The sequence below is a fragment of the Vipera berus genome (assembly GCF_964194415.1).
Source record: "Vipera berus genome assembly, chromosome: 3".
Lineage (NCBI taxonomy): Eukaryota > Metazoa > Chordata > Lepidosauria > Squamata > Viperidae > Vipera > Vipera berus.
In genome coordinates, this window is record NC_138204.1 from 96767498 (window position 1) to 96789307 (window position 21810).

At 40.4% G+C, this 21810-nt stretch overlaps 1 protein-coding gene across 3 annotated transcripts in view; it reads left to right on the plus strand.

Moving 5' to 3' along the window:
- Positions 1-21810, plus strand: part of KCNT2 (potassium sodium-activated channel subfamily T member 2) — a 251327-nt gene that overhangs the window by 196276 nt on the left and 33241 nt on the right. For 2 of the 3 annotated variants that reach the window (XM_081322304.1, XM_081322305.1), the window contains 4 exons: positions 3560-3776; positions 4678-4783; positions 9073-9245; positions 16518-16652. In XM_081322304.1, coding sequence (XP_081178430.1) covers positions 3560-3776; positions 4678-4783; positions 9073-9245; positions 16518-16652 — 631 coding nt within the window. Of the gene's footprint in view, positions 1-3559; positions 3777-4677; positions 4784-9072; positions 9246-12163; positions 12236-16517; positions 16653-21810 lie in introns of all 3 variants that reach the window. The other variant, XM_081322303.1, reaches the window with a different exon arrangement.

Genomic DNA, 21810 nt, shown 5'->3' on the forward strand with positions numbered 1-21810 from the left:
TAAAAGATAAGAGGATGGAATTTGCAAACAAGAGGATGGAGAAAATCTCAGTGGCAGGGGCCCATCAATGCCCTTCTATCCAATAATACTTATTCATCAGCCAGTAATCTCCAGTCTCAGACCATGCACCTCAGATAGCTCCAGCCTACTTGCAAGGCCCTGGAGAATTTACTAAGCTGGCAGCTGACTATACCAGGAAAAAGAAAAGTCCTATACATTGGGCATCATTTCCACCATGCCTCATACACTCTTCTTCTCATACATTTGGTGGATTGTGAGGAGTTTAAATATTTAGGTTTTTACAAAATATTTTCAATCCTAGTGCTATTAATAATAGGCAGCTTGGGTGTAATTCCAAAGCAACTGGAACACTATTTGAACACCATCGGCATTGAGAAAATCACCATCAGTCAATTGCAAAAAACAAACAAACAGCTTTACTTGGGAAAGCTTACATCTTGTAATGATACAGAATATAGAATAATGGAGTCAGAAGGGACCTTGAAGGTCTTCTAGCCAACCCTCAGCTTGAGCAGGAGACCTTGCAACATTTTAGACCAGGCATGTCAAACTTGTGACATCACGTGACATCGCGTGATGTATTGGAAACTTTTCCCCCATTGCCGGCAATGGGGTGGCACAGTTTCAGGGTGACGCATCCAGCCCATGGGCCAGCAGTTTGGCATGCCTGTTCTAGACAAATTGCTGTCCGTTCTTTTCTTTAAAACCTCCAGTTTTGGAGCACCCACAACATTTGAAAGCAAACCGTTCCACTGATTAATTGTTCACACTGTCAGGAAATTTCCCCTTAATTTTAGGTTGGATAACTATTTAATAAGGTTCCATCCATTACTTCTTGTCCTGCCCTCAGATGCTTTGGAGAATAGATTGTCCCTTCTTCTCTGTGAGAGCCCCTCAAATATTGGAAGACCGCTATCATGTCACCACTAGGCCTTCACTTCATTAGACCTTTAACATCTTCAAATAATATCTGTATAACCCAGGTCCTTAGAAAGGACTCAATAGGTGGATAAAAATGTAAATCCAGTCTAAACATCTGGCTGACTGTGCAACCAACCACAATATTTACAGTTCCTGACCATTCTTTCTGTAGGTTGGGTGGCAGGTAACAATCAGCGTGGTCTGTTATTTCATCTCAGCCACCAAGCAGTCTTTTTTGTTAGTTTGTTTCTTGCCTCACAAACCCAGCAAAAACCAGCATACCAGTTGGTCTTGTAGTCTTTGCTACAACTAAGTGTATACCTTTGCTTAATGGGCTAAAAAAAGTGTGACTGCTCTACTCATGAACAAATAATATTAACAGTACAAACACACACACACATACACACACACACCTGATTCAGGCTCAACAAAACAGCAAAATCTTCCCTTAAATTCATTGCAATAAGCCATGTACAAAATGCAACAATGCAGCAAAGTCTTACTGTATAAATGCTTGACCTTCAATCTAGTACTGGTAGCAACTTTTAAATTTATAATGTTCAGCCTTGGCAACACTTTTCAGTGAAGCATCTGAATTCAGGTACCTGTCTTCCTTTTCCTTCCATTACCTGTTTTCTTTCGTAGGCTCTTTGGATCTATTCATATGTCTCTCCTTCCCAGCAAAGGATTTTTAAAAAGACAACAACAATTTATCTGCAGGGAAGCAGCTGTGAATAGATTTTTCCTGCCTATTAAAATGGCTCTTTTTTTGGAGAGCCATATGCTTAGCAATAGTTGGTCTGCCACAACATTCCACCCTGCATATCATACAATTCAGTCTAAACCACGAGCAGCAGGTACTGACTAGTTTTTGCTGGTATACTGGTTATACAGGTAATCCCCCAGGTACAAATGTTCATTTAGCGAGTTTTCACAAAAATGAATTTATTCAGAAAAGCTACTTACATTAGAAATTCAAAATTGCAAGCAAAAAGAGGACTCTGTAGCCATGTGATTTGGATTCAGTTACTGCTGCACCAACAGCTATGTTTAACTCTGTGACTTGCCTAGGCCATTTGGGTTACAAATGCAATTTCCTGAAGCTGGAAGGGTTTGTTTTTTGCCTTGGTCACATGGCCAAACAAGAGCCGAGCCAGCACTGGTTTGTTTTTGCTTTTTTGGTGTTGTATGGAGAATCTGCTGCTGCCTAGGTTTGAGGACTGATTCTGTAAGTACTTTAAAAGAGGGGTTCCCAACCCCCAGGCCGTGGACCAGTACTGGGCAGTGGCATGGCAGCAACCAGTCTGCACAAACAAGCAAAGCCCTGTCCGTGGGATACAGGCAGCACACAAAACCATGCACTCTCCGGTCTGTGGAAAAACCTTTCTACACAGAACTGGTCCCTGGTGCCCAAAAGGTTGGGGACCTTTGCTTTAAAATATTTTTTGGGGGGGTTACTCTATAGTGCTTGCAAAGGAACAGTTTGCAAGCACTATAGAGGAACAAAAATATTTGGGATTTTTTTTGCTTTTTAAGCACTGTACTTTGCAAACTATTGTGTTTGTGAATACAGTACTTTACAAAGAGTTTGTTTGCATTTTCTTTACAACTGCTTGTAGAAATGCTAGCCAGGATCTACACAAAGCATTCTATAATATTGTGTTTCCCTGCTTTTATTTTGGAGATTAGTATATATTACTGTAGTTTGTAGGTTTAAATTTAAATTGCCTCCAGAAGCTGTGGCTGCCCCATAACTGGAAGTTTTTAAGAAGAGACTGGATAGGCATTTATCAGAAATACTCTTGTGAGAGCAGTGGGTTAGACTAGATGACCTCAAGGTCCCTTCCATCTTTATTACTGTTGCAAGCTGAGAGTTCTGCAAATCCCTCCCCCATCTTCCTCTGGGTGCCTGGCTGGAAACTCTTAAGCTAATTAGTGGCAAGTGGGTGGTTTTTTTAAAGCACTTGTTCTGGGCAGCTGAAGATGGTTGAGCTAACTAGCAACAGTTTTTTTTAAAGCATCTGCAATGGCTGCAAGCCCTGCTTGGAGGCAATTTAGTTCTTGAGCTGGCTGCACCAGAAACAGCTGATGGGCAGCTGGAGGGGAAAGCCTCTCAGTTCAATCAGTTAACAAATCGGACGAAATAGTATATCAGACCTTCGTTCATTTAACAACCCATTTGATTCAATTCATGAATTTGATTTTAAAAATTTGTGAAATTGAGTCTGATTCATTTGATGATTTTTTTTTACTTATGAGCCTAAAGGGCAGGCTCTGTTAAGTTCGTACCACGAGGACTTCCTGAAGTGTGGAAGGAGGAAAAACTCAGACAGAAGCAAATCACAGGTCCAATAACATTGTTTAATATACTCCTGTTCTGAATTTGAAAGAAAACACTTGGATGGTTGGTTTTTTTTCTTCTTTTGCTTCCAGCTCTCAATAGTCAAAACCACCTTTGCATTCAGGTTTGTTAGCATTTAAAATCTCTTGCACGCCCCTCCTTGCTAGGCCTTTTAGTTTTCATGGTCACATCATTTACAGTATGTCAATATGGCTCTCCCTCCCTTCTTCAAATCCTAAATCATTTTCATTTTCTTCTGCTTCCTCCTGCCCACAGGTACTGTTGCTATAGATTTGCAAGATACAGGCTGTAGATCTCCAAATGCAACTACTTTAACTCTTCCTTCAGAAGCACCTAAAGCAGGCAGAAGGCCAAGCATTGCGCCTGTTCTGGAGGTTGCAGACACTTCTGCGCTTCATAACTGTGATCTCTTGAGTGATCAGTCCGAAGATGAAACCACACCCTCAGAGGAAGAAGTTTTGAATGGTCTGGAGTATGTAAAGTGCACTTTTAAATGAATATGTTTTTCAACACAACAACACTGAAAAGGGAAATCAATAGCTTGTTACAGAGTTCATTAGAGACGTCTCCAGATAGGGAATGGGACAACTTTCCCCAGATATCTCGCCATGGCCAACTTGCCATGGTCAACTTGCCACAGCCAACTTGCCATGGGACAACTCACTGTGGAACAATTTTAACAATTCTATTTAATTATTTAAAATAAATAAAAATATTTTAATTTTTGATGATCACATTTTATTCTGTCCCTCCTTTTGCATCCTTTCTTTAATGATTCTATTCCACCATTTCTTTGTTATTAGTGTAACTCTTGTCCTTTAGTGAGTTGTCCTGTGGCGAGTTGTTCGCAGCACGTTTTCTATGGCAAGTTGGCCATGGCGAGATGGCCATGGAGAGTTGGCCATGGCGAATTGTCATAGACCCCTCCAGATAGCTCCACAATATATACAAGTAGTCTTCATATAGCAACCACAATCAGGACCAGCAATTCAGTTGTTAAATGAAGTGGTCCCTAGAGAAACCGCCACTGTGCTTATGATCTTAATACAGCAAAAGTGTGCAGTAAATGCCAAAAAACCTAACATATTTATTACACACAGAGGGAGATATAGACAAATACACATCATCCATATTTGAGTCATGGCTGAAAACTGGAAAATTCAAGAGGAGAAAAATTTAACACTGAGAAACAACTGGCTGTTTAAAGAGAAATTGTGCTGCTTTAGAGTTATAGGATTTAATGTTGAGTATGTCTCAAGTGTCTGCTAAAAAAAGAGAAGTTGCTGAACATCTCAGACAAAAACCCCCACAATGAATGGATGTGAATATGCTGTTAAATGCAAAGAATGAGACCAGATTCTTCTTTGTTCTAGGTATTTAAAAGGCTACCCCCCTTATTCACCTTACATAGGAAGTTCTCCTACTTTCTGTCATTTGCTCCATGAAAAAGTGCCATTTTGCTGCTTGAGATTAGATAAGGTATGAAGATATAATACTGCTGTGCATATATTTGTTTTAAGAGGAAAAGCATTTCTACCATGTTTTTGAATGCCAGTTAATACTGAGTCACTATCAGGTTGTGGTTTTGTTCACCATTCTATTTGATAAATCGATTGTATGGCTGTAAAAACACTGTGGTTTTGGCCATATTAAATTTAAAAGGATAATCTGGCCACATCCTGAAGTATTATTCCTGCTGAAGTGGAATTTCATTTTAAACCTTGGGCTGGGTTCAAGTTTCGGTCACTGTTGTAATAGAATTGCAAGATAGAGTGCTCAAATTCTAGCTTTATTTTGTTTGTTTTTTTAAAAGCTTTTGTATGCTTATATGCAGCTAAGCAGAGCCCAATTTTATTTCAGCGTAGGTGATGCATGTTGAGAAAGGAAAAGATTTTCTCATCCATGGTGAGAAAGTGCATCTTGTTTGGTACCGGTAGTCCTCAACTTACAACCATTCAGTCTGCGAATTTTCAAAGTTACAACGGTGCTGGAAAAAATGGACTTACAACTGGTCCGCAAAGTTATGGCATTATAGCATTGTATCATGATCAAAATTTGTGCACCTGACAGCCCACCCACACTTAAAACTGCAGGACACTTCAACTGTCCCCTATCTCCCCCCACATCTGTGCTCTTTCAATCACCCTGAACACTGGCAATCCTTGGGGGGAGTGCTGGGGCTGAAGTTTCAAGTAAAGGCCCTGAGTAGCCTCAGCCAGCTGCCACCCTTCCACTTCCCAGACCTCTATTTTAGTCCTGATGCTACTGCCACTGAAAAATGCCTTCTCAAGCCTCCTCAAGCTTTGTACTGTGGCTAGCCACGACATTGCAAGCTCTTGTTGCCCTCATCCTTCACTTCATAGAACCTGCCTCGCTCATCTTCTTCCTGCTGCAGATGGAGGAAGTTCCTGACCTGACCCTATGTATGGGAAGCTACTGAGGCTTCCATAGGCAGCTCTGGCTTTTGGTAGCCTCAGAGCTGTGATGTACCAAGAAGCCTCTGAGTCACAGTCTATTCTTGCACTCGGGCCACACTAAAGCAACCCCTAACACCTGTGCAGCCTGTGCTGGGCCTCCCAGGGACTCTGCCATCCCATTATGGCAGTCCTGCACCTCTTATCTGTGACTTCCTCCTCTTCCTGCTTAAGGACCTGCACGTCTGTAATTATGGCAATAAATAGGATTTCTGGTATTATTGTCACCTGATAACATGCTTTAGACCAGGGGTCCCCAACCCCTAGTCCATGGACCAGTACCGGGCAGTGGCTTGCCAGAAACTGGTCTGCACAAACAAGGGAAGCCTCCCCACGAGATGCAGGCAGCACACAAAACCATGCACATTCCAATTCGTGGAAAAATCTCTTTCTATGGAATCAGTCTCTGAATTTGAATTTTGAATTTTATTGAATTTATATACCACCCTTTCCCGTAGGACTCAGGGAGGTTTACAGGGTATATAAAACATCGATACAAAAATTAAGAACAATTAAAAAAGATTAAATTAAATCCATGAAAAAATATAAAACCCCAATAAAAACCCCAATTAAAACTCAGCCTGGGCCGGAAAACTCGAAGAGCCAGGTCTTCAGGTCTCTGTGAAATGATCGAAGGTCGGGGGCACTCCTAAGCTCCATGGGCAGCTGGTTCCAAAGGGCAGGCGCCCCCACAGAGAAGGCCCTCCCCCTGGGTGTTATCCACCGGCATTCTTTTACCGGCGGCACCCTGAGAAGGCCCTCCCTGTGGGAGTGCACAGGACGAACGGAACTTGATGCCGGCAGCAGGTGTTCCCTCAGATATCCCGGACCCAAGCCATTTAGGGCTTTATAGGTCATCACCAGCACCTTGAATCTCACCCGGAGGGCAACCGGAAGCCAATGCAGCTCACGGAGAAGAGGTGTTACATGGGAGTAACGGGAAACCCCCATCACAACTCACGCGGCTGCATTTTACACCAGCTGAAGCCTCCGAGTGGTCCTCAAGGGCAGCCCCATTGCAGTAGTCTAAACGGGAGGTCTCAAGTGCATGAGTGACTATACGTAGGACATCTCGGTCCAGATAGGGTTGCAACTGGCGCACCAGGCGAACCTGGGCAAAAGCCCCACTGGTCATGGCTCCTATGTGATCTTCAAAACTGAGCTGTGAATCCAGGAGGACACCCAAGTTGTGACCCCTATCAACGGGGGGTAACACCTCACCCCCCATCGTTAAAGATGGAATAGTCTGGTTAACCCGAGATGCCAGTATGCACAGCCACTCAGTCTTGGCAGAATTGAGACAAAGCCTGTTTCTCCCCATCCAGACCCGGACCGCCTCCAGGCAGCGGGACATCACGGCGAAGGCATCACTGGGTTGGCTCGGGGTGGAGAAAAAAAGTTGGGTATCATCAGCGTACTAAACTCCTCAGCCCGACCCTGAAAGGGATCCTCCCTCACCTCCTGGTTAAGAAGGGAGCAAGTCACCCTAAACAGGGCGGCCAGGCGATTATCTGCGGACGCGATGAGGGCAGCGAAATAATTAGCCTTCGCCGTCCTCATCGCCACAAGATAAGACTTTATGAAGGTTCTTAACTGCAATCGGTCAGATTCGGATCAGCTGGACCTCCAACCACTCTCCAGACACCGTCTCTGATGCTTCATCTCCCGGAGCTCCACAGAAAACCATGGAGCCCAACAGGATCTGCGTCGGGTCAGGGGTTGCAAGGGTACAACACGGTCGAGTGCCTTGGTGGCCGCCCTTTCCCAGGCATCCACTGAGGCATCGGCCGGGCTGTGAATGAGGGCGATGGGTATAGACCCAAGCGCCATCTGGAACCGTTCTGGGTCCATTAGGTGCCTGGGGCAGAACCACCTGGTCAGTTCCACAGCCCAGCGGCGGGGGGTGGCATAACGGAAGACCAGCCGCAGGAGATAATGATCGGACCATGACAGGGGGAAACTCTGACAACCCTCCCAGGGAAGGCAGGTTGAAGTAAGCCAGCACTATAAGTCTGGGGAACTCCACCGCCAACCCTGAGAGGGTGTCGAGCAGCCCAGGCAGGGCTGTTGCCACACAGCTGGGTGCCAGGTATGTGAGCAACAAGCCCATCTGGACCCAAGGGCCAAATCTCAGGAGGAGGGACTCACTCCCGCCTATCTGGACAATGGTGGTCTCCCGCGGACATAAAGTCTCCCGAATAACCACTGCCACCCCACCGCCCCTACCCTGAGCCCGTGGCTGGTGTAGCACACAGAAACCTGGGGGGCATAGCTCAGTCAGAGGGACCCCTCCCTCCGAGCCCAACCAGGTTTCAGTAATGCATGCCAGATCTGCGCATTCCTCCTCGATCAAATCATGAATGAAGGGAGTCTTATTAACAACAGATCTGGCATTAAAATACACCAGCCTAAGCTCAGGGACCTGATCACCCTCATCCCCAGGCAAAAGGGTGCTAACCGGAGGGTCGGAGCACGCCACCGCTCGAAGATAGCGAGGGCGCAATCCCAGATATTGATGTGGCCCTCCGTGCAACCACCTGCTGCCATTCCCTATCGTCGTGGGGATTTGACACCCCACCCCAGCACACGCAGAGCTAGCAGCCTCCACCCCCAACCCCACCCCACCAGAGCCCATAACAGGCCCAGACTGAGTGCCGGTTAATAGTTCCCTCCCCTCCCCACTATTCCTCCCCCTCCCTAACCCTTTAAAATAACCGGCTAAAAAACATATCAGGGGCCTCTTAGTGTGTCTCCCCCAGAGGCCCCTGGTGCCCAAAAGGTTGGGGACCTCTGCTTTAGACCACATAGCTCAACAACAGTCCCAGTTATGATTGTAAATCAAGGATTACATGTATGCCAGATTATATAAAGTTACTATCCTTTTCCAATCTCAGCATGCAGATATAAAACCAAATCTTCCATGTTTTTCAGGAGAGGCTGATTATAATGAAACTGTTGCCAAAATAGTATGGAATTAATGTCAATAAATGTGTTATATATACTCAAATATCTTCAGTGACTGTAAATATCTTAAATTCAAAATGCAAGTCAAATATACAGTACACATCAATGTTTAAAATGTGAGGCTTTCCTTAAAAATGGAGCTAGTGAAAATTTAAATATATCTTAAATGATTAAAAGCTGGACATAATGTGGTACAAGTACTTTTAATATACTGTAGCTATACTTTGAGGCAAACATTTTCTGAGAAAAAATTACAACTAACAGATGATAGGTATTGTATTTTTTTCCTGTGATTTTTTTTGGGATCTATTTTAATTAATTGATTTTTAGGGGTGCCAGCATAACTACTATGAAGATGCCAAAGCTTATGGATTCAGAAACAAAATAATTATAGTCGCTGCAGAGACTGCAGGAAATGGACTCTACAATTTTATTGTACCTCTCAGGGCTTATTATAGACCAAAGAAAGAACTCAATCCAATTGTGTTGCTGCTAGATAATCCGTAAGTAGAATTTTTGTCCTTTTATCCCAGAAATACACATTCAGATTTGGAACTTTCTATGTACTTCATATTGTTGATATCAAATTTACTAAATGTGTTTTAATTCAGACGGATTGTATCACCAATACTTGGAGATAGTCACTTATAGGAGAAATATCAGATTTATTTTATGCATCAAAGATAGAGTTTGAAATACCAAGATATAACTTTGCTACAAACAAATGACTTTTGATGCCATTGTATCAGGCACAAAGAATCAGGACCATTTGTGTAGGTTGCAACATAAACGATTTATTGAAGCCTATACACAAGAATCTGGTCAGCTAAGGGTCAGCACTAAATTAGTGGTATATAAAAGTCAATGGAATTCAAGAGAGGGGAGGCAAGACTTAAGACTCTGAGAGGCTAAACGGATGGCATGTTTTACTCTGCCCTCCAGTTCCACCTCCTCTTCTCCTACACATAGAAAGTTAAACACATTTTTCATTATTATTATATTAGTACTATCACAGTCCTCCTCGTCTTCCTCCCCCTATTACTACTACTATTTTACTTGGAGTTGAAGGGGTTTTGCCTCAATTATTTAAGTAACTTTTCAGGCTATGGGCATTAAGTACTTGACTATTGCCATTGGAAATAAGTACTATTGAGGGTAATTTTCCATTGTAAACAGCAAAAAATCTTGATTCCATTTTCTTAAAGAAATTTAATTTTGGCATCACTGTAGCATGAAATCATAAAGAAAATCTGTAAAACTTTGCCTGAATTGCTGGATCTTTAAAATATTCCAATCACAATAAAAAAAATCTGCTACTTATCCATTCTTGGCAGACAGTCATGTCAGGTTTTTAATTTGCTTTTTTATTTTGGTCTAATAAAATATATTAACAATATGTCTCTAGTGAAAGTTATCTGAACACTTTAAATGTGCCCAGTTGCTTCACATTTATTTTTTGCATAGATTGGATTATTCTTTTTCTAGCAAAAACCTCTGGCAATGTAAGCATTCAGAGAAACTACAGCAAAAGATTAAGTTTTTATTTCTTATTCCAGAGTACTTCAAAAAGTACAGCCTATCACTGTCTCTTTTGAAGTTCCTAGAGTAGCTGTTGCCATGTTTTCAGTTCTTGTGATACACTTACCACATACTTTAACATTCCTGAAATGTCAAATAATGGATCAATACTTTTGAAATGTAGCCCTTGACATGCACAAAACCTGGTGTGAGCCTGAACGTTGCTCAGTCCTACTTTATGTCATATAATGCAGAACATTCAACTACAGATAGTTCTTGACATATGACCAAAGTTGAGAGAGGAATTTCCATCATGTAAATTGATTCATCGTCACATGATCAGACCTGATTTTACAATATTTTTTACCATGGTTATAAGCCAAGTCATGCAGTTGTTAGTGCGAATCTAGCTTTACCAATGGTAAGTTTTGCCGGAAACCAGCAAAAATCATAACAAATTGCGATTATGTGACCACTGAATGCCGCAACCAATCGGAAATGGTGAGCCAGTGTCAAGCACACGAACTGCAAGCCCATGATTGTAAATTCAAATATAAATTCTGACTGACTTTCAGACGCCATCAATTCAAACTGTTGTTAAGCAAACTGTCATAAGTCAGGGACTACCTCTATACAACCATCTATCAACTCTTGTAAATATTCCGGATCTCTCGTGCATAGGAGATCTCTCTCTCTCTCTCTCTCTCTCTCTCTCTCTCTCTCTCTCTCTCTCTCTCTCTCTCTCTCTCTCTCTCTCTCTCTCTCTCTCCCTCTCTCTCTCTCTTTCTCTCTCTTTCTCTTTATTATTATATCCAAGTTGAACTGCAAAGCTCATTATGGAGTGATATTTTTATTGTAGATGTATAGGGCCCTCTAGTGTTTGAATTGAATTTTTAAAGTTCATATATTAAATGCCCTGCACGATTTTTAAGACATGCTATCTCTATCTATCTCTATTAAAGTTTTAATTACTTTTCATCAAAGTTCCTTATGGCTTCTAGCTGTGTTTTCTTTTTTTTCCTTTTTGGAGGGAATTTATCAACATTTCTACCACCAGTTATTATGAGATCCAGCATCCAGCGAAACAAATACTTTAGGGAGCATTATTATGTATTTAATAAATACAGTTTACATGTAAGTTCTTTAGTCATCCCCATAAGTGTAAAAAATATCTATTTGAGTGCTTCATTACTGCTTAAATTCCATTGAATTGATACCATTGCATTCAGGTCTTTTTGCACTCACCATATTATGATTTATTTTGAGACAGGAAATACTTGTAAATTGTTTCATAATCTCTAAAATAGGTTTAACACATTTTTTAAAAGAGAAAAAATATCTCTAATACCTCCCCATACTAAATTGGGGAGATAATGAAAAATCCAGTACTGACAATGTGCATAATAGCTATTAAGCACAATGGACACTCCCTTCTTTGCCATAACCAAATTTGTACTTTTCAAACAGCTATGCAAGCCCAAATGTAGTTTTTAATTTGCATGTTTACATTGTTCCAAATTGATAGCCAACTCTCAATGGCTCTCGGCCTCTTACAACAAACAAAGTAATTACAGATGGTCCTTGACTTTTTTTGTCTGTGAAAAATTCCTTCATATATCTGGCAATTAATTTAATAATTTCTCTAACACAGATACTCAACAGTTAAGAATGTCTCTAAAAATGTATCTATCAGAAGAAATGTGTATGAAAATCAAGCAGGATTTTACATACTGTAACATTTTTCAAAGTAATGAAGAAACAGAAAAGGCAAACATATGTATATTGGGGATTTTTCCACTTTCCAGTTAAATTGTACTTAACATTATTACTACTAAATAATTTCCAGTACCCACACAATTTTTTGTGATACTATCTTTCACTTTGTGACCCATCTGCTATTTAGGCCAGATATGCATTTTCTGGATGCAATCTGTTGGTTTCCAATGGTTTACTACATGGTGGGCTCTATTGACAAGTAGGTAAAATGATTCTTGGTGCACTAAATATTGTAGTGTATTGTAGTGTGCAGTACCATGTAGTTGCATGCTTTTATGTAGTGCTAGTGTTTTGAAGTTGTGTTGTTGCATGCTTACTTGTTCTTCAACATACCAAAACTTTTATATCATTAAGTTTTCCTGTTTAAAAAGAGACTTCTAGTTTCATACATGGTAATCTACAGTTGAATAGTAATTGATATACAATCCAGTCTTCATTCATTTATTCATTCAATTTATATATACCGGTAGTAACTATATTTGACAGTATATGTACACAGTACACACAGTGGATCTGCTGAGATTACATGAGCTCTTCATAGCTGATTGAGTTAGATAGACACTGAAGAACCATGTCTATGGAGATTCTCAGTCATCCAAGTCATGGTTGTCCGGAAGCTGGTCTTCCAAAAGGCAGGTGGACTTTTCTTTGTTTTTTTTCCCCCTTTCCTTTTAAGTTGCCTTTTGGAAAAGCACCTCAAGGACTGGAAAACCATCTTTCTAAAGAAGCTTTAATTTCCAAAATGAATCCACTTCTGAATTATTTCTAGAACCTGGTGATCTGTTGTTTGGATGTATAGTAAGGAATTCTCATCTTCAAGTCCTTATGAAAACTTATTAATTAATTGAGAAATCCTATATGCTAAAATGCATATTGGTTGTTCTCCAAAGGCTGCCTTGTGCATTAGGATCTCCTCACCTTCACTCTGGACTATCCAAACTGGAACTGCAGTTGCTGCAAGCAGTTAGAGCCTCCAATCCTACCTTATAAGTTTTTTAAAATGTCTGAAACAATTATGCTGGTAATGAACAAAGCAAGAGAAGCAATGGGAAGCAGATATACTTCCAAATACATTGTCACTTAAAAGAAATGCTTATCCAATCCTTCACTTCATAATGTTTCTTGTCTTGCTACCATGGCACTTAATAATAATAATAACAACAATAATAACAACAACTTTATTGTCACTTTAAATGCACACCAGTCGGCATACTTCAAAATGAAATTTCGTTGCATGCAGCTCTCACCTCCGATATACACTCCTTGTTCGTGGCCAGCTCAAGTTTCAGATCTTCCATTTTAGTCTCTAGGGAGTGAATGATGGCAAACAGGACAGATGGAAATGGAGCTCCATGGGGATTAGCCCTCAAATTAGCTTGCATTTAACTGTAGTTAGTGTTCCATATTATTATTTTTTTAAAAAACTCTTTAAAAAAAGTTTAAATCTTAGCTAAATCAGCAGCTGCTATTTTAAGATAATGTAGAGTTTATTGTAAAACAAACAGGATGTTTCACTTTGAGATACTCATTTCATTTTTATGAACTTGAAGGAAAAAAATCCTTTAATATATTGCAATTAATTAATTAGCAAGGTGCTTTCAAAAAAGCCTTGACAAATACTTAACATATATTTGCCTTGCCTTCTAGCTAATAAAAAGAGAGAAAGAACCTGTGGCTCAGCAAGTTAAAACAACTGCCTAATATACAATCAGCCCAGGTTCGAATCTCAGATAAAGGGTATGACTGACTGATGAGAACATAAAGAGTTCGAAATGGCCATCTCAGCCTCCCAAAATTCTTTATTAGCAATTTGAATAATTTGCATATATATATATATATATATATATATATATATATATATATATATATATATATATATATATATATGCAACTTTTTGATTTTTCCCAAAGATGGGAAAGATACTATGTAGGGATGTTCTAATAGTAAAGGTAAAGGTTCCCCCGCACATGCGTGCTAGTTGATTCTGACTCTAGGGGTCGGTGCTTATCTCCGTTTCAAAGCTGAAGAGCCAGCGTTTGTCCAAGGACGTCTCCGTGGTCATGTGGCCGGCATGACTAGACACCAAAGGCGCACGGAACGCTGTTACCTTCCCACCATAGTGGTCCCTATTTTTCTACTTGCATTTTTACATGCTTTCGAACTGCTAGGTAGGCAGAAGCTGGGACGAGTAACAGGCGCTCACTCTGTTATGCGGCACTTGGGATTCGACCCGCCAAACTGCCGACCTTCTGATCGAAAAGCTCAGTATCTTAACCCACTGAGCCACCGCATCCCTATGTTCTAATACTTTGCTAGTTTTATTAGAGAATATATTTGTACCCACAGGCTGTTTCATATATTGCATGGCAACAAGCCAGAGTTTTAATTGGTTCATTTTACACTCAGCAGAGAGCTCACTTCACTTTACTACCCCCTCAAAGATCAGTAGTATAAGAAAAATGCCTCTTAACCTATTCATTGCAACTCATACTTTATTTTATACATTTTAGATAAAGCAAAAACAAAACTGGGTACTCAAAGAATAGAATACATGGAAAAATGTCTGAAACAATTATGTTGATAATGAACAAAACAAGACAAGCAATAAGAGGCAGATATAGTTCCAAATATATTGTCACTTAAAAAAAATGCTTATCCAATCCTTCACCGTCATAATGCTTCTTGTCTTGTTACCACGGCATTTTCAACTGCAGTTAGTGTTCCATATTATTCTTTTCTTTACCACCCAGTCCCCAACCTTTTTGGCACTAGGGCCTGGTTTCGTGGAAGACCATTTTCCCATGAACTGGGGATGGAGGAGGGGGGAGTGTGCAACCTAGAATCCCTCGCAGGTGCAGATTACAGTCAGGGTTTGCACTCTAAGGAGAATCTGATGCTTGATGATCGGAGGTGGAACTGAGGAGTTGTTGCTAGCACTGGGGAGTGGCTGAAAATACAGATGAAGCTTCGCTTGTTCTCCTGCCTCTCACTTCCAGCTGTGCAGCCAAACAGACCATGGACCAGTATCGGTCTTTGGCCCAGGGGTCATGGACCCCTGCTTTACTATTCTAAAAGAGATATCACTATACAGTGCTATAGTTCCTCCCTCAGTTTGAAAAACAGGAGGTGAGTTAATTGTAGAGAGAGTGTTTGTGTAAATACAGGTAGTCCTCAACTCATGCCCACAATTGGGACCATCGCTAAGCAATGCAGGTATTAAAAGTTTTTGCAACCTGTTTTGCTATAACTGTTAAGCAAATCCAGCTTCCCATTGACTTTGCTTGACAGAAGCCCCCTGGGAACATCATAAATGGTGATCTTATGGTCCTGGGATGCTTCAGCTGTCATAAATACATGCTGATTGTCAAGTAACTAAAATTTCATCATGTGACCATAGGGTCACTGCAAAGGTTGTAAGTGCAACGACTGGCTGTAAGTCCCTTTTTTTCAGTGGCATCATGACTTTGAATGGTAGTTAAATGAATAGTCATACGTCTAGGACTCCCTGTAATAGATAAATATAATTTCATCTAAGTAAGAAATTTGTGGAGAATGAAACAGTAAAAGATATTAACTGGCTGTAGTGATTAGAGAATAGAAGGCCTATGATGGTAGGAATGTGCTTTCTCTATCAAATATGTCTAGGGGACTCAAGAGGCTTTAATTATACCATGCCAGGACTTTTTTCCTCACTTACCTATGGTTACGTAGTTTATGACGCTCTCTATCATTAACTAACAGTCACATTTAATAAAAACTTGTAAATAATATTGAACTAAATTTCAGTGCTTCATCTAAAGCAAAAGTGTCAAACTGCCGGCCCACGGGCCGGATGTGTCATGCCAAAACCACACCCACCCCATTGCTGGCAATGGGAAAAAAAAGTCATGATACATCACGACATGTCACATGACATTGCGAGTTTGACACCCCTGATCTAAAGGGAACTTAAGGCTGCATTTATCTGGAACTAAATTACATTAATAGTTTACTTTTCATTAGAAATGTATAAAACTTAACTTTTAACTATAAACAAACTGTTGTAGATTAAATTAATCAGTTACTCATATCTTTCTGAGAAGAACAAACATGCATACTCAGACTGCTCCTGCTTTGTTCATTACAAACAAAATGGAACCACATGTAGATATCTGCTCATCTTTTCACATGATTTTGGGGACCAGGTTATGCATTTTGAAAACATGGTATACGTTTGTTTATTTATCTCTATTTACTTGTTCCTCCAAATTATTTTTTTAAAATACCCTCTAAGGTAATATGGGATTAATCCTGTCAATTGTAAGATACTGTGGAGAAGATAAAATCTATCCAAGCAGCTACTAAGAATAACTTTATGATTACAGTTTAGTCATGATTACTTTATTTTATAAAACACTAAGCCTTTGTCAGAATATAGGGTTAATTTATTATCACCTATATATATTTGACTTCATGTAACTTTTTCTTCTGTTAAAAAAAGTCTAGATGATTTGCTAAAATGTGGTGTGACATTTGCTGCCAATATGGTTGTGGTGGACAAGGAAAGCACTATGAGTGCTGAAGAAGAATACATGGCAGATGCTAAGACGATTGTAAATGTACAAACCCTCTTTAGGTAAGTGGTTGTGTAATTATTTACTTCCTTTGTTTTTATGGAAATGCACTATCCCATTTACATTCCATAAAAATGTATAATTTTGATAATATAAATAGACTCGATCATATCAGATTTATTAGTGACATTAATGACTAATCTCTCCATAAAATATTTCACTTGATCTAATATTATATATTAAAAAGCAATAAAACACATGAATTTCTTTCCAATGTTACACCAAGAGTCTAGTGTATTTAGTTGAACCTAGTTTAGGAAGCAACAATGGTTTTTATTGGGTATCAAATGTTATGAGTGAAATCATCTGTTTCTGATGATCTTTGATGCTCCATCTCCATTGAATACATAAATATTCACAGTGGGTAAAGAACATGTTCTGGGCATTTTGCCTAGTAATCCTACAAGTGAATATCAAATAATAAATTACTATGTTATATTTCACCTTTTGGTAATCTGTGTGGGTAAAGAAGATGTCCATTGCTAAATAATTATATTGTGTTTGTTGCTTTGAATAAGTTTCTGGTTACTAAGTAGTCCTTTTGCTGCTCATCAAAGAACATAACTTGATTAGGTTTGATCTATATGCCATCCCTAACTTCTGCAGCAATGAGGAATTTCTTATAAACTAGGCCTTTATAAAGCCAATTCTATTGGAATAATATAGATTATTAAACAGGTTGAGGAATTCTCTAAATACAGAAATGAAACTATAGCTATAACCAAACAATTTATCTACTAATATTTGGGATGATGAAGTAAAAAAAAAATCAAATAAGAACAGAAATAATCTATTCATTGATAAAATAGCAAAGCATTCCGACAGAAGAGTGTTATTTTCAATGGAAGAAAGAGGGAAGTTGAAACTGTAACCTACTGAATTCAATATATTAAAGAATGATGGGAAAACTGAAAAGTTTGAAGAAAGCATTTCCTGTGTACTGTTATGAAAGTGGAAAGCAGGAAAAGAATCGTAAAGATTCTGGAAACAGCAAAGAAAGCCAAAATTTTGGATTTATGAGATGCAGTATTCATTTATGCATTCTTACACAGAAATATATGCTAAGGGATAGTACCTTTGGATAGATGCTGCTTCGTGTAGGAAGGGAGAATAAGCAGTGGCGTAGCGTGGGTTGTCAGCACCCGGGGCAATTTGCGCCCCCTAACCCGGTGACGTCATGGCACCGCCGAAAAGACGCGCCCCGCAGCGGCGTAGACTTTCCAAGAAGAGTCGTGCGCATGCGGGATGCTTCCGGGTCCCTCTCGAGGGCGGCTGGGCGGGGCTCCCACCTGCAAGAGCCGCTGCATTCAAGCTCACACGTGAGCCCCGCTAAATAAAGCCACGCATGCGCACGAAGCTAGGCCAGCCGGCCGGCGGGTCCGTCTTTGCTCGGCCAAGCCTGCCGGGGCGCCTGCGGGGCGCTTGCGGTTGGCCTGAGCCTGGGCGGAGAGTTGGGCGCTTCTATTTATTTTATTCAGTTTATGTGGCCGCCCATCTCACCTGCCGGACTCGTTTCGCTTTGCAAGAAAGAGCAGCTCGAGAGCGGAGCCAAGCCGACTCTGTGCAGCCCTTGGGGCTCCCTGAGCAGCTCAGTGCGAGCGCGCCCCCCCCAGATGTTGCGCCCGGTGCGGCCCGCCCCCCCTGCACCCCCCACGCTACGCCACTGAGAATAAGAGAAATATTTTGGATTTAAAAAAAAACAGAAAGGGGGGAGTTGGAAGGAAAGGAAGATATATAGTAGTTCCTTATCAATAACTTCTTGCCAGTGCTGTTTGGCTGGATCTGGTCAGTGCGTTCCCTGGCTCTCTGAAACCATGAGTTCAGAGCTATACTGCTCCATTGTCTGATGGCTTCAGATGGCTCAAAGAGGTTCCTCTGGGTTAAAGAAAAAGCTGATAAATGAGGAGAAGCTCAGAGCTGGATTGTTTGCTCTTCAGAATGATTTCAGTTTTGGATGGAAATGAAAAAAAAAGAGCTTAATATAACAAAAAGTGAAGGTATTCTTCTTCTTCTGTAGATATTTCTGTCTTGAGAAAAAAGCATTGCTATTACCAGTTGTCCTATCAGACAAAATTATATCAGATGTGAAACAAAAGACAAAGAAGAGGTCTCAAGAACAGAATTAGGTTGGGAGGTGGCTAAGTTGGATAATGGTTTTCTTCCTGGGCTGAACAAATTGCCAAAAGGCTGATGACTCTAAAAAAGAAGTTCTACTAAAGAACCACCATATACCAGTTGCTCCGATTAACAACAAGGCTACCAAAGAGTTCCTGAACAGACAATATTATCTCCTGCAAATATTTTCCATGACATATATAGTCTTATCAAGAACCAGAACCAGCAATGCAAATAGAATCGAGGGGGATGTTTGTATTCCACTATCTTTCTATGGAAATGTTTTCTTTTTTTGCATAATAATAGTTTTCATAGTTTTATTTTATTTTGCTACTAGAATTATACAGTAGAAGACATCCACATTTTTTTAAACTAAGATCTTTTTTTGAGCCCAGATGTGCTTGCCAGACCAATTCTAGCACATAAGGGACCAAAAAAGGGAATTGAGCTCTGTAAACAGTGGAGTTTTTTTTATTTCTTCTTTGGATCACTGCATTAAGTTTGTACAAACCTTGTATGAAACCAAGCATACAATTTAGCATAGGTGAAGAAATCATGTAAGAGATTGGTTCAGATGTTCTGTCTTTTGCTACTTAATAGTTCCTGAAAAGAGATCATTCAAAATGTGTAGATAATCATTCCCAAATCAAGCTTCAGAAACATCTCCTTGGTATTTTGAGAAACTGAGGACAATGAACTAGTAAGGCCAACAACTAATGAAGAGCTAGGAGAAGTCTAACATGAACATGTTTCACCTTATTTTGTGACAGAGGTGGTTTTATTTTTCTATTAACCATTGCTCCAGTAATATTTTGGCCACCAAAGTCATCAGGTAGTTGGAGACCTATTTAAAGCCTATTCCAAAAACACTATATGCAAAACCCATAATTTATTATGTTATGAAGATTGTACTTCAGTGACAGTCATTCTTGTTTAATATCTGAATTTCCATAGATAGAATTGACTTTGACCTTGAAATACAATCATCATAACCTAAAAAACCTCTGAAATTCATATATAGTATCTTTAGGAGGTAGAGAAACAAATGAGAGGGACAAAAGAAAAGTGTGAGGCTGGGAGGTAACTAGGTTTGCATACAAACGATATGGTTGTTGGGACATATTATTTCAATATATGAACTTCAGGACAAATATTTCAGAAAATACGCAACATACCTGTCCTATATGAAAGAGGGAGGCACAAGATAGAATACATAGGTGGGGAAAAAACTAAGGGAATAAGATGCCAGGATACCCCTTGGTTCTAGAGTAACTTTGAAGAATTTTAGAGTTCCTTTGGATGACAAATGACAAATACTAAATCTGTCCAAGAATATGTGAGAGTCCATGTTCAGGATTACATCATGATAGTAAGAGAGTTGACATGAGCAGTGTGGTGGCCTACTGGTGTAGACACTCGCCTCCCACTTGGAAGGTTGAGAGTTCAATCCTAGGTAGCAGCAGATGTTTCTCTCCTAGGGTGCAAAAAAATATCTCCTGCGAACTCTACATTACATCAGGAAGGGCATTCGACCAGCTCTATCTAGTCGCCAACTCTACCCTGAATTAAGGGATTACAGGATTGTAAAAAAAAGGAGTAAGAGAGGTGACATATAGCTATTTCTCCACTCTTACCATATCCAAGATAATTACCCAGTCATTTTGTTTTAGGGGACATTACTTGTTTGGGAGAAGTGGGCTGCATGATCATTTGTAGGCTGCTGTGAGGAGTGTTGTAGATAGTTGGCAAATAAAATTGCTTTGTTTTCTTGAATTGATTTCCCCCTGGGTAATTGGGTCAAGGAGCCTAAAGCATGGCCTTATGGGCAGAGAAGGATAGTTTGAGCTTGAAACTCCCAAAGAAATCCACTGGATCTTTCAGACTATAAATCTGCCATCTATATAAATACATCTTCCCCATCCCCCGGTTTGTTGAGGCCAATCAATCAAGTTATGCCCCTCTTCCAGTATGGTTGGGTCTATGTAATGGTGTTAGCTTCCTTGAGGGAGGGAGTGGTTTGGTTGGCCTTATAGGAGATAGTGTTACATCTGCTCCCCCAAGAAGCTGTTGCTGGGCTCAAATGGACAACATTCATCCAGTTTCTTTTCTGCCAAAGAAGGTGGTTGGGCTATGGTTGCATGTGCCCTGGAGGAAACACATTACCTGGAGTATTTCAGATGTGTTTCATACCAACTACATTAGGTGGTCCAGATTAAGAAATCAACTCTACCTGGGTCTGCTTAACATTCATCCTCATGGGGTGGAGTTTGCCTGTTTTTTTAACCTATAAAAGTTTAATGGCATGTACATCTTTTTTTCTTCCTGAGTTACCTTGAGTTAAGTTAGGGATTATTGCTACCACCATTACCCAACTGCCTTTCTGTCTCCCTCCAAAACTGTTCTTCTTTCTCTTTTTTAATTAATCAAAATCTTTCCTCTTGCTGTTGCTTCAACATTTCTCTAATGAGAAATGGCCGAATTTTCTAGCTGGTCTACATTCTTCTTTGCTTTAACCACAGGCATATGGTGGATACCTGTCTTGACCACAATAACAGTCTCTTCTATGGAAGAATTTGACTGGTGAAACTATTTTTCTATGTCTGTTTGTGTGGTGCAGGCTCTACTTAATTTTCACAAGGGACCACATGAGAAGCTGGGACTGTTGTGGAGGGTCACCACTGCTGCCAGACCGCTCCCTGCTGCCAACTCTGCACTGCTGCCCCACCCTCCACCAACACTTACCTGTCTCCTCCACTGATAATCTGCCCCCCACCGCCAATGCCACCCCATTGATGCCCCACCCCCCAACAACAATACTGCCAGCCCTGTGGGCCAGACTGGGACTGCTCATGGGCTGGGTGGGATGTGTGATCCATAGGTATTCTCTAGTTAGCATGTGCATCTTTCTTACTTCTTTTTTCTATAAAAAATGTCCTGCATACTTATTAATGAGGCCTTTCATCTGGGGGCTGCTTTCTCTGTTAGCATTTTTCTTCCATCTCCTCTACTCATACAGCCTCTAAGCATCCAACAAAATTTTCTTCA